The sequence below is a fragment of the Tripterygium wilfordii genome, chromosome 22, assembly GCF_013401445.1.
Source record: "Tripterygium wilfordii isolate XIE 37 chromosome 22, ASM1340144v1, whole genome shotgun sequence".
NCBI lineage: Eukaryota > Viridiplantae > Streptophyta > Magnoliopsida > Celastrales > Celastraceae > Tripterygium > Tripterygium wilfordii.
In genome coordinates, this window is record NC_052253.1 from 537,941 (window position 1) to 550,380 (window position 12,440).

At 39.9% G+C, this 12,440-nt stretch overlaps 4 protein-coding genes across 4 annotated transcripts; 2 read left to right on the plus strand and 2 right to left on the minus strand.

Moving 5' to 3' along the window:
* The first annotated feature begins 178 nt into the window (after nt 1–178).
* Nucleotides 179–1,939, plus strand: LOC119991898 (spermidine hydroxycinnamoyl transferase). The gene has a single exon (XM_038838433.1). The coding sequence runs from the start codon at nt 330–332 to the stop codon at nt 1,680–1,682; it is 1,353 nt and encodes a 450-aa protein (XP_038694361.1). The 5' UTR covers nt 179–329; the 3' UTR covers nt 1,683–1,939.
* Nucleotides 1,940–3,189: 1,250 nt separating this feature from the next.
* On the minus strand, nt 3,190–6,121 carry LOC119991142 (vesicle-associated protein 4-1-like). The gene is made up of 7 exons (XM_038837374.1): nt 5,310–6,121; nt 4,766–4,836; nt 4,376–4,457; nt 4,173–4,291; nt 3,954–4,031; nt 3,713–3,832; nt 3,190–3,599 (listed from the first exon to the last, which is right to left on the minus strand). The coding sequence occupies exons 1-7, from the start codon at nt 5,578–5,580 to the stop codon at nt 3,537–3,539; spliced, it is 804 nt and encodes a 267-aa protein (XP_038693302.1). The 5' UTR covers nt 5,581–6,121; the 3' UTR covers nt 3,190–3,536.
* A 753-nt stretch (nt 6,122–6,874) lies between these two features.
* Nucleotides 6,875–7,404, minus strand: LOC119991143. Its single transcript, XM_038837375.1, has one exon. The coding sequence runs from the start codon at nt 7,300–7,302 to the stop codon at nt 7,033–7,035; it is 270 nt and encodes an 89-aa protein (XP_038693303.1). The 5' UTR covers nt 7,303–7,404; the 3' UTR covers nt 6,875–7,032.
* Nucleotides 7,405–7,799: 395 nt separating this feature from the next.
* Nucleotides 7,800–11,828, plus strand: LOC119991141 (protein THYLAKOID FORMATION1, chloroplastic-like). The gene is made up of 5 exons (XM_038837373.1): nt 7,800–8,239; nt 8,863–9,130; nt 10,039–10,255; nt 10,995–11,110; nt 11,366–11,828. Exons 1-5 carry the CDS (start codon nt 8,038–8,040, stop codon nt 11,457–11,459), a joined length of 897 nt encoding a protein of 298 aa, XP_038693301.1. The 5' UTR covers nt 7,800–8,037; the 3' UTR covers nt 11,460–11,828.
* The last annotated feature ends 612 nt before the right edge of the window (nt 11,829–12,440 follow it).

Below are 12,440 nucleotides of genomic sequence, written 5' to 3' on the forward strand. Positions count from 1 at the left end.
AAGCGATGTGGAGTTTCGTTTTAACAGTAACTTCATAATGTGTCTATTGTGCAAGAAACACTGCAACTTCAAAGCTTCAATAATTTTAATCATATAATGTCACAGTTTTCACAAACCCTCTTTTTTGGGCTTTCTTTAAGGAAGTGTGCCAAGGGAGTTCTTACCGAAGCAATTGTTAGGCTCATGAAATCTTCATTTTGACAACATTATCGGCAACCAAATCCATTTTCTTTCATTCTCCCTCTCAAACTTGTTCTTTAAATCCCAGTGGTGCAATTCAATTACCCACATTGACAAGCTTCTCCTGACTATTTCAATAAAAAAACACAATGGCAGTGAAACTTAAATCCTCCTACGTAGTCAAGCCAGCTGAGCCTACAAGAGCTCATCGACTACCCCTCTCGGTATGGGATCAAGTTGGTACAATAACCCACGTACCCACAATCTACTTCTACCAAAAACCCTCCCAACAATGGCTCACAAATTCTGACACCATCATCAACACCTTGAAAGAGTCACTTAGCCGTGTATTGGTTCCATTCTATCCACTAGCAGGCCGTCTGTACTGGATCGGCCGCGGCCGGCTCGAGCTCGAATGCAATGATGCAGGGGTTGTGCTCATTGAGGCCGAGTCAAGTTCAAAACTGTCTGATTTTGATGATTTTTCACCTACTCATCCTGAATACCAATACCTTATTCCAAATGTAGACTATTCTCTTCCAATTCATAAACTCCCGCTTGTGCTAGTTCAACTCACTAAGTTCAAATGTGGTGGGTTTAGCATCAGCCCAACAATCTCTCATGCAGCCGCTGATGGGCCGAGCGCGCTTCACTTCATCTCTGAATGGGCCAGAAATGCGCGTGGTGAACCGTTAAATACGGTGCCGATTCATGACAGGAAAATATTGCGAGCTGGGGATTATTCTCCACCGTTCGATCACAAGGAATTCGAAAATCCGCCGTTGATTATAGGACAATTAGACAGCAGAGAAGAACGGAAGAAAAAGACCACTGTGGCCATGCTCAAAATAAGCAAAACCCAAGTGGAGAAACTAAAGAGCGCAGCCAATGAGGGTATAACAGACATTACAACCCGGCCGTACAGTCAGTACGAGACCATGGCCGGCTACACGTGGAAATGCGCGTCCAGGGCTCGTGACCATGAACCCAATCAAGCAACTGGGTTGGGTATGTCCGTTGATTCGCGTTGGCGGATGAACCCACCATTGCCACGGGGCTTCTTCGGCAACGCGACTCTCGATGTCGTCGCGATGAGTCGTTCCGGCGAGCTGCTGGAGAAACCATTGGGATTCGCTTGCAAGAAAATAAGGGAATCGATTGAGAAGGTGACAGATGATTATGTGAAATCTGCAATGGGGTATTTGAAGAACCAAGAGGACTTGACCAAGTTTCAAGATCTTCATGAGTTGGGTGGCACTGAAGGGCCTTTTTACGGCAACCCTAATCTTGGCGTGATCAGCTGGCTCACGCTTCCCTTCTACGGTCTTGATTTCGGGTGGGGGAAAGAAATCTATATGGGTCCAGGGACTCATGATTTTGATGGTGATTCGCTGCTTCTACAGAGTCCAGATGGCGATGGATCGCTGATTCTTGCAATTTGTCTGCAGGTAGGTCATATGGATGCCTTTAAGAAGTACTTTTATGAAGGTATTGCTGGCTAAATTAAGCAAGTTATCTACACCAGGAGATAAAAATAGTAGAAGGTAATAAGATTATAAGAATATAAGGGTTTCCTTTCAAAAACAAGAAGAATATAAGGGTTAAAAAGGGTATTCAAGGTTATAGGGTTTTGTCCTTATTAAGTTAGAATTTCGTTAAAATGTTATATGTTTCGTAAGACATATAATGTGATATATATATATATGTACCTTTTATGAAAAAATAATGAGATGTCTTGTCTTTACCATTTTTAAATAAATTAACTTAATTATGCACTCGAACAACTAGTGATAAAAATTATGTATATCACTATGATAATAAGAATTCAAATCTCCGCTTTTCGTTTTTAAAAAAAAAAACTTAATTTATTACATATTTAACATAGGATCGATTGTCAACTTATCAAATCAAGCTCGTTCATTGATTTAAGGGCCAATTTAAAGAGATTATTCAGTGGTTCTACTACACTATGTCCCATGTTGACGTGATGTACAAGTGTCAATAGTATTATAACATTTCTTAAGAGATTGAACTCAGAGCTCTTTCTTACCGAAAAAAAAAAAAAAAAAAAAAAAGAGAATGTTGGGCAAGGGAATTTTTTGTAGGCATCCGCTTACAATATCAAATTATAGGAGGTCGAAGATAATTGAAATTTTGAATTATGAACTAACTACTTTCATTCCCAATTACACATGATTTGACATCATACCCATGACATGACATGCCATGACCACCAAATATTTTCTCGCCAAGTTATTGGACAACATCGATTACTATGTAAATCCCTTTCTCCCATCCAAAATCTATAGCATGGATAGGCAAAGTCAACCACAAATTAGGGTACCATAATTTATTGTTTAAGATAGGGGAAATAAAAAAAATTAGAATAAGGCATCATTTTACCGCATCGTTTTGGGAATCAAAATGGCTAGAACTAGCTTGACCATAAAACAGGACTTCAGTTTGACTTAGTTCAAGATGAAGATACCTATTAGAGTTCTCTTGCTTCTTCAAGAAGTCAATTGCCGATCTTACATACTTGTCAGTCACCTTCTTGATGGCTGCTCTTATTTTGTTGCAAGCATATCCCAATAGTTTTTCCAGGGTATCACTTGATTGATCAGGAGCAAAGACATCAAGAACTGCATTGCCAAGGTAATTTTGTGGCACCTATGGCTGATTAAATCACAAGAGAAGACTAAGAACAAGGATCCCTGTAGTAGAAATTGCTACATTGACCATAATAGACGTCCAGTCTATTTATCAAATTCAAAAAAAATAAAAATTGCAGGGCCCTTAACCCATAAGCTAATGCAATTGGCTGCTCGGGTTCTTGTCCGCGTGCACACCTCCACGGCTCCACACGTGAAGCGTTTGAAGGAAAAGGAAGAAGAAAGGGATATGGTTCCAGTAAATATCATGATGAAATCATAATATCCTCCCAAGTTTGAGTTTGCTGATGAGATCATCTAATGAATGGATTTTCCAGCAATGGGAAATAGCCTTGTCTTATATACGAGGATTCAAGCACTTGATACACATTTCACATAGTTTTTGGTTCTTCTGCGTAGTTACAGCATACAACATCAACAATAATGAAACAACTTTCACATGCCAAAACTGAATTTCTGGGTTAATCAAATCCCTCTATCTACAAGGAATTAGGCTCGAATCTCGAAGTAAATGCGTTTTTTTAAAAAACCAAATAGACTCAAATAACAACAACATGCTTCCATTTTACCTTTCCAAGTGTTTTTCTTGCAAAAGCATCCTAGTCGTCCTTTACCTCACATGGAGGGAGCTTTTGGTTGAAGAAAACGAATTAAAGAGTGTTTTTTTCAGCAGAAAGTATCAGTTTACACAGAATCGACGACTCCTTCAACCTGCTGCCGAGCCAGGTATCTTTCTCTCCGTTCTTTCTGCAAAGGAAATTATGGAAAGATTACGAAGTTGGAAAATCTATAAATAATTCAACACGAGCATGCAAAATTAGGAGCAAGATATTGGAATCCATAAATGTTAAATGCCTCACCCATTCATCAATAACAAGGCCTTCCCCAACAATCTGTGGCCCCGTGTCTACAGGAGGCTTCTTCTTTGACTCAAGGGCAGCATCTGCCTCAGCCAATTGGTGTTTAAGTTTTTCCGATGCCTAGACAGAAACATAAAAAATATCAAGATCATGTGAACATTATGAATGATCTCATAAATAGCATAACTAGGCAATCACACAAATATATAACCAGTACAGAGGAGAGTTCTACTCTATTTACCGGGCTAGGGCGTTCTGGATCAAGGAAAACAACCCGCAGTACCTGTTCCACCGCAACTTGATCTTTTTGCTCATCAAACTGTCCAAAAAGGTCAAATATACATTTTCAGGTAAGGGGGAAAAAAAAGTGAAAGCAAAGGTCATGCAACGAATCATGCCGCAATGGGAGTAACATATTAGAATGAATAGTATAAAAGTATTGATTCCAAACACAAAATACCACTTCTGGAACATATTCCATTTCGACTTTCACTTTCAAGCTCATGATCTTGAATTTAACCTTGCTCTTTTGCAATACAGGTTTCTCATCGCTCTCCGGAGGCTCCACAAACTTGAATACTGTTGGAAAAGCCATCGATTAAGAAAAGAAAATAAACTGAAATAATTCCATCACTGATTTTTCCAACCGACGGAATGTATTACCTGTTGCAATAATACTTTCTCCAGGAGTAAGTATACCTCCTGGAGGACGCATATAACAACTCTTTGGTGCAGTTGTTTGAAACTGCAGCAATGATTAGTCACCGGTTAGAGATTAACTTGGTCATTAACAAGAGCAAGATACATTAGTCCGGCAATAAAAAACAAAAGCCCTAAAGTTCTTAATTAACAAGATATATTTGATATTGGCTAATAGAAGAACTTCCTCTGCTATGGAAATCATACAGATTTACAATAATACATCTTTAACAATGTTTCTCAAAAGATTCAAGCCGAGAGTGCGACATATAACTTCACATTACTGTCATGTCAATTGACTATATATCCAAGAAATATGCAAATTTGCCATTTAGAAGCTTGAAAGCCACACACCTTAAAAGCTACATGAGACTTGCAAGTGTTTTTAATGTCAATTGCGCTCCTGACCTGTTTACCAGGTTCATCTTCAAAACAACAAAAGTACAGATCAGATTGCAACAAACAAATGTCTATCTAGCAAACAATTATCAACATAGAAAGGAATCCGCAATTGCCAACATTGGTGAAAGTTTTCACGTTGAGATGTACTGATGAAATATCAACTTTCCAAGTAAGATTATTGGTATCAAAAAATCAAGATAAGCTATTAACAGATGATATACATCTACATACAGCCTACACTGACACAGTTACTCAAGGGACACTATTTAGCCTTCATATGTAATCAAATCCAGAGATGGAAAAACAAAAATGAATAAAGAAGTTCTCTTCTAGGAGATACACCAAGATCCACACAAGCTATCATCAAAATAAAACATATAGGCAATAAACACAACCATCTCAGATCATAAATCAGAAAATTAGTTAACAACATCAGCTGGAATCAATCAAATCACAAGACAAGACAAGGATGACCCAGTTAACGATTGGACCTTACATGGAAAGTAGAGATTCTGAGGGGGATCAAGCTTGAGTCTCCTTCTAGTAGGCAACAGAGACTTTGCTACCAGCGACATCTTATTGACAGAATGCAAGCTCGATGTCTCTCCAAGTCGCTGATTTTGGGGTTGTTGATACACATTATGACTCACAGAACCAGAAGAAATTGTAGTAGAAGAAGTACCGCCACTGCTTGATTGCCAAAACGGCAGTCTACATAGACTCCAAACTTTCAATTCAGTCTCTGCTTTATTCTCGTCAACACCCATTTGTGGCCGGAGAAATCGTGTCAACAGCAGGTCCGCTTGTTTTTCCCGAAAATGGAGATATGGGTTTGGTTCAGAAGTCGCTGTTTACCATCTGTTGTCTCTCTTCTCTCAAACCAGCCAGTGATTGCTGAAGTCACACATTCTCTGCAAATACGGTTGCTCTCCCAGACTAGATAGTTGGCAATGGCGGTGTACTTGTGTGGATATTGAAAGTGGATCTTGGGTTAAGAAAGAGGTGATTTTATTTGTCAAAATTGATTGGTGAGTTGAGCGTCAGTCCGCAATCCTCCGGGACGATCATGGTGCAAATCTACAAGTTATGGTACCTATGGATATGCAACCGGCTTGCATTTTACAATGATCACTCCTCGAAAGATTTGTTGTCTTAGATGTAGCCATTTTTCTATGTTCTTTTTCATTTTATCCACTTGCAACTCACCGTCGGACCTATTATTCTAACAGGCTGGGCTCCTCATAGTCCAGTTGTCTAAGCAGTGGTGGCCCTAGGCCGGTAAAGAAGACATGGAGAGCGGATCTGGTATATGCGCATGTCAAACCAGTGGATCTTGTGCTTTTATGACAAACCAGTGGTATTCTTGATTTTCGGTGGGTGACTACTGATTCGAGTGGATAAGACTTTTATGCCCCGACGACCTGAAGAAGTCACTCTAGATAGACGAGGACAAGATTGGATTTCGATAAAAGACAAATGCCATTTGGAGTTGGACTTAGCGGTGACGCATGCAATAAGCGCACAAGGTTTTGCCATGTAAAATACAAAAGCGCCCAAGTATTGGAAGGAAACCATCGCCACGTCAGATGACCGAAACACATACGCACTTGTGGACTAGGTGTAGAAGAGAACCAGAATATTCTCGCTATGAAGACTCAACAAGTGAAGAGGCAGAGACCATCGTCCAATTAGACTGAAACTTTGTTCTTGATATCATATATGACGTCATATATCATAATATATCTCAGCTCACTTACATTATTGTCAGCTTCGAGTTCATTGAATCTCTCTAGATACATAGAACTCGCACGAGTTTGTTTGAGCTTTTATTATATTACAAGTCTGACATCTGTGGAACAGGGTTGCTGGGAATGGTGGGTCTTGTTTCGCAAATCCCCGAACTTAAAACCATTTGGCATCTGAGGAATATGCAGAGAATTCAATCAAACATCGACCGTCTCTTCCCTTCTCTCACCATCAATTAACTTGTTCGAGAGGACGCAAATCAGATAATTAACAGAATCAGATGTGTAAATGAAAGAGCAAAAGAACAGAAATTGATTTACGAAAGAAACATTTCATCTAAATTTTGTTGTATCATAGGTATATTGCCATTCGTATTTACAAGTCAATTGCCATTCATATCTCAAAATTTTGGCATTCAAACCGAACCAAGAGCCCAACTCAAGAAACTTCTTCTGTTTATGCAGACTAATGGATCAATTATTGGGACCCCAGCAGCTAAGATACATGACTGTTCTCAGAGACTCCTCTGATTGCTTCGCCTTGGCTTCTCTTAGCTTGTTTGAAACCGCAGCAGAAGTTGGGGAAGAGAGCTTCTTGGCTGCAGAGATTGACTTGACGTTGTTCGTCACATGTTGATTTACTGATCTTAATGCGTGATTCCATCGGCAGATTCCTTGGTCCTTCAAGGCCTCCACAGCTCCAATGCTAGCAGCGACGATCCAAGCTCTGCTACTTGAACTCATGATTTCCTTCTCTCTGATTTTGTAAATCCTTGAACACGATTTAAGATTCTTTTATGTGAGCAGAAGTGGACTTTGAGGATTTGTGTCGATGGAGAAGCTCGGGAGCGACACTTCGCCTTTATAGAGTTTGGTAAGGCACGATGTTTTCGTAGAAACAACAGGCGGTTTGTGTTTCTGGTGGTTTGGGATTGGAGCAGCAAATGGGTTTCGCTAGTTTAGTTTTTTGTTTGTTTTGTTGTGCGGAAATAGAAAAAAAAACGTTTGCCATAAAGCAGCTCAAGCCCAAAACCAGAGAAACTATATGGGCTGTCTCATTATAACAAAACCAATAGACTAAATGAGGCCCAATTGAGCAGTTTCGGCCCATCACTCTGTATTGAATCTATTGATCGTATTCGTAGGCCGAAGTACACAAACCCAATTACCCAAACGGCCTGGAGGTCATATTCACACGACGCCACGCGTCAAAACCTTATCGGTATCTCCTCAAAAGCATGTCGATCCCTCCTCCCCCACACTGGATAAGCTACCCTCGTGGACCTCTCTCCACACTTTCGCTTTCTCTCTGTTTTCCGAGGAAAAGAGAATAAAATCCGTACCTGCAATGCAGTCTTCCTTATGGATTTTCTCTCGGCTTTCTCTATAACCTAAATTTTAGCGGAAGTTTTTGAATCGTGGCTCTCTCCCTTCAATTTTAGTTCTCTATTCTTCTGCGTACTTGTACAAATATAGAGAATGGCCGCGGTTAGTTCTGTTTCGTTCTCGGCATTAGGTCGATGTTGTAGTGAGAAGAAAGTGTTCAAATCATCAACGAGCTCTCGAGGTTCTAATTTCGAGGGGTTCCGTTTCCGTACTAGGTTGTTGTACTACTGCGTGGGCGGTAGAGCGTCGAATTCGACTCCTTGTGCGGTTATGCAGTGCATGTCCGCCAGTACAGGTATTCTTTACGATTGCTGCTACTTGTTTGGCTTCTGAAAACTGTAAGAAAAGAAAATAAACGTTCTAAGCAGTAGCCATGTTTGATTCGGTTCGATAGATCTTTTAGTGCGCGCGTTGGGGGTGAAAGTTTCAAATTGCCTTTTCTTGCTACATTAACTCGGAGACCGAGCAGAGTATAATTTGGATCGTTTTTTGGACATTTATTGGCTTTTACTGGTAAATTTTTAACGTTACACAAATTTGGCCTGGGACCGGATCGTTTGTGTAGATTAACAAATGACCTAAAATGTTTCTTGTCTCTGAAATGTGGAGATGAGCATCTTTGTTGCTGCCATTTAGCTTCCGAAACGATTTTGAAGTCTCTTGTTTCTAATCATTACAATTATTGTTGAGCTATTGACTTGATTCCCCAATTTTGAGGCTGAAAGTTAGGAATCTCATGGTGATAAGTGCATCAACTGTTGTAGCTTGTATTCATTGTTATGTTGTAAATCCCGATACAAGTGGATCATGAATAATTCAAAATCTGATTTGCTTCGATTTTAGCAGATCTTTGTTTATCTACACTTTTTTTCCTTGGTCCAATTTTCACTGGATTTGTTTGTTTACTTGAAATTTTAGATGTGCCAACTGTATCTGAAACAAAGATGAATTTTCTGAAGGCATATAAGAGACCAATCCCCAGTATCTATAGCACAGTTCTGCAAGAGCTGATTGTTCAGCAACACTTGATGAGGTACAAGAGGACATATTTTTATGACCATGTGTTTGCCCTTGGTTTTGTTACTGTATATGATCAGTTAATGGAAGGATATCCAAGTGACGAGGATCGAGATGCCATATTCCAAGCATACATAAAGGCATTGAATGAAGATCCAGAAAAGTACAGGTTTGTCTAATGAATTTTTTTTTTGTTTTTGTTCATTAGGAGCTGCTTTTATGAGTAACCTAGTCCATCTGTTTATGGAATGCCAGAGATATATCTTCCGACAATAAAACATAGATGCTGCTAATAAGATTGGGAAAGGACTAAATCTCTGATATCGTTCGAAATATCTAGAAAAAGATAATGCATAATGAAGCTAAGGTAGAAATGATTTGTGCAAAGGACTTGCTGTAAACTACGGTGTTCTGGCCAAAGGACAGGTTTACGGTGAACGGAATGAGCTTTAGTTTGGATACTCGTCTAGATATTTTCTTGGATGGACTGGTTTTCTTAGGCTAAACAACTCTGTGCACAAAGCTCCCATATTGGAGGCTGGTTCAGGGGAAAGAGAAATATGTACTTAGCCGAGAAATATGTACTTAGCCTTACCCATAAAACACAGAGAGGCTTTTCTTAGGAATGAGATTGTGGACCTCTAGATTGCAGTGAAGCAACTTTACAGCTGGCGCTAGGTCACGGGTTCACTTTTTGGAAACTAGTCTAGTCTAAAGTTTGGCTATATTGTGTAAGAAAGTTGCATTATGATCATGTTTGTTCTCACAATCTCTTTGCTCATATAAGTTACATTGCTGTGAGAAAAATATGTCCTTCTCTAGTCTACTAAAAAAAGATAAACAATACTCATGCACAAGGCTCCCACAGTGAGTGGGGTCGGAGACATGCAAACTGTATGCAAACCTTACCCCTACATAATTATGTGGAGATATTGTTTTTATGAATTGAACCTGTGACCTCTAAGTTGCATCCCCGCAACTCTACAACCCTAAATTCTTTAGATGATCCACTGTAATTATTTGTAGTCTGATTGCATTGAAGTGAAATCTTATAATTGCATATACTCCGCAATGCAGAGCTGATGCACAAAAGTTGGAAGAGTGGGCTCGGGCTCAGACTGCCAATTCATTACTTGAGTTTGCATCGAGAGAAGGAGAAATTGAAGGTATATTAAAGGACATTGCAGAAAGAGCAGGAAGTAAGGAAAGTTTCAGCTACAGTCGTTTTTTTGCCATTGGGCTGTTTCGTCTTCTTGAGCTTGCTAATGCAAGTGAACCAACAATACTGGAAAAGGTTGGATTTCGTGCTCCATCTGCTATCTTTTCAATGTGTCTAATACTCTAATGTGCAGTGTGGATTCATTGATTTCATTGCTTTAAGTTAATTAATTGGTTCTCTGCATAATGATAACATTGTGAATCTGCTTTAATGCACTATATTTGAGTTAGAGGAGTTTGCTGGGTGATATTATCATAGAATGTTTTCACTCTTTACTGAAGGAAAAATCTATTTGTTCGGGTTATAAAGTTATTTCTGACAGGTGCCTTTTGACATTATTGTTTCACCGTTTTTCGCCAGATATGAAACATTCTTTACTAGACCCATGATCTGTGATCTTCATCCACTAGAGGAAAAATAGTTATGATGCTCATTCTTCCAGCCCTAACCTAAGCTAACCCAATATAAGGCGAAGCTGGGTTTTGGGTTGCCTAAAACCTTATCTGTTGCAGCAAGGGTTTTTTTTTGCCGGGGGGGGGGGGGGGGGGGGGGGGGGGGGGTCTCATCTTTTGGTTGCTCAAGCATGCATATGGCCTGTTTATGGAGATAAGACTGTCAAAAATATTTTGAAGAGCTTACAGGATGGACATTCCATCCTAGAGATTCATACTCCCCAATAGCATTATAGTGTCTTCCCTTCTTGTTGGGGATGTTATTCATTTTGGAACTCTTATAAGTTAATTATCATCGTATGCGATAACATTTATCAACTGCACAAACCAAATTCAATAATTTTCTCTTATGGTTCCAACAGCTTTGTGCTGCCTTAAATGTCAGCAAAAGAAGTGTGGATCGGGATCTAGATGTATATCGCAATTTGCTCACAAAGTTGGTTCAAGCAAAGGAGTTATTGAAGGAGTTTGTGGATAGGTAATGTCACTGCTTCATTTGATAGTCTTCTGAACTAGAGATTTAAAATAGAGTATTTCTAGATCCTCTGATGCTCTTCAATTTAAGCCTCCTGCAAGATTTATTTATTTTTGGTGGGAGTACGGGGTTGCAAACATTGGTCTGCTCCAGCCAGAGAAGATTTGTAAACATGCCGTGTTCTCATGCCTCAGAGCCATTCTTCAATTGCTTGTAAATTTTTAGAGTTACTTTATATTATAATTTCTGTCTTTTCAGGGAGAAAAAGAAACAAGAAGAAAGGGTTCAATCGCAGAAGGCGGACGAGGCTATCAAAAAGTGTGTGGGAGAATATCAATATGCTGGTCTGTAGTTCATCCCCTTCAGCAGTTCACACAACTCGTTGATTCCCTTACATCTAACCCTTCTGCATCACAGAACTTTCTCCTTTTGTTTTGAGGTAAGAGTTGGAGCGTTTGTGTCTTTTTAAACATATGCGGCTTTCGCATCCCTTTGGGGATATCCGGGAAAAAATGTGTATTTTACTTCTTCAGATTGGTTTATTTATGCAACCTGTTGAAACAATTTTGTGTCTCTAAACTATACTTCTCCCCAGTCTTTCCTTTCCCGTGGTCTCTTCTCATTTTTATGTCAGGTGGCTCCTCGTTGCTTTCATTTCAACTTGAGTTTGAGATTTAAGTTGTAAAATGGTAATCTCTACTCATCCCTTTGTTGTGTTTTAGTCCTACTTTTGCTGACAACTATGTCTCATTATTAAAGGTAATTACTCTTTTAGCATGATGCCTCAAGGTGCATGGCCTGCAACTGGTATTGAATCATTGGAACTCTGACGGAAAAATCAAGACCACCAAGCTCTATCACACAGAATCTGTCGAGTGACAAGTTGCCGATTCTACGAGAATTAGTGAATTAGGCCTCGTGTGCTGGTACAAGTATTGAATTATGGATTAGAAGGAATCAGACACCGGGTTGGAAAATTTTTCTAGCCCAGTCCAATGGGTTGGGCTAGGCTGGGCCCATTGGTTTGTGCTAGGCTGGACCCATTGTTTTTTGGGCTAGGCTGGGCCTGTTGGTTTGGGCTAACTGGGCCCCATTGTTTGGGCCTTCTCCTTGCCCAAGTCTGGCCCATGTGTAATTAAGTATGATGATCCAAACTTTCTACAAGAATTAGGCCTTGGGCCCATTCGTTTTGGCTGGGCTAGGCCTGTTGTTTGGGCTCAACTGGGCCCGTTGGTTTGGGCCTTCTTCTTGCCTAGGCCTGGCCCATGTGTGAGTAAGCATAATGATCCAAACTTTCTAAAAGAATTGGGCCTCGTGTGCTAGTAGAATTAGA

Excerpts from the sequence above, each read along its gene's own strand:
- LOC119991898 (XM_038838433.1), top strand. The coding sequence starts at position 330 with ATGGCAGTGAAACTTAAATCCTCCTACGTAGTCAAGCCAGCTGAGCCT.
- LOC119991142 (XM_038837374.1), bottom strand. The coding sequence starts at position 5,580 with ATGGGTGTTGACGAGAATAAAGCAGAGACTGAATTGAAAGTTTGGAGT. Across the intron at positions 4,837-5,309 it reads TCAGAATCTCTACTTTCCAT|ATGAACCTGGTAAACAGGTC; the intron begins GTAAGGTCCAAT and ends GTTGTTTTGAAG. Across the intron at positions 3,833-3,953 it reads ATCCAGAACGCCCTAGCCCG|GCATCGGAAAAACTTAAACA; the intron begins GTAAATAGAGTA and ends GTTTCTGTCTAG.
- LOC119991143 (XM_038837375.1), bottom strand. The coding sequence starts at position 7,302 with ATGAGTTCAAGTAGCAGAGCTTGGATCGTCGCTGCTAGCATTGGAGCT.
- LOC119991141 (XM_038837373.1), top strand. The coding sequence starts at position 8,038 with ATGGCCGCGGTTAGTTCTGTTTCGTTCTCGGCATTAGGTCGATGTTGT. Across the intron at positions 8,240-8,862 it reads GTGCATGTCCGCCAGTACAG|ATGTGCCAACTGTATCTGAA; the intron begins GTATTCTTTACG and ends TTGAAATTTTAG. Across the intron at positions 9,131-10,038 it reads GAAGATCCAGAAAAGTACAG|AGCTGATGCACAAAAGTTGG; the intron begins GTTTGTCTAATG and ends TCCGCAATGCAG.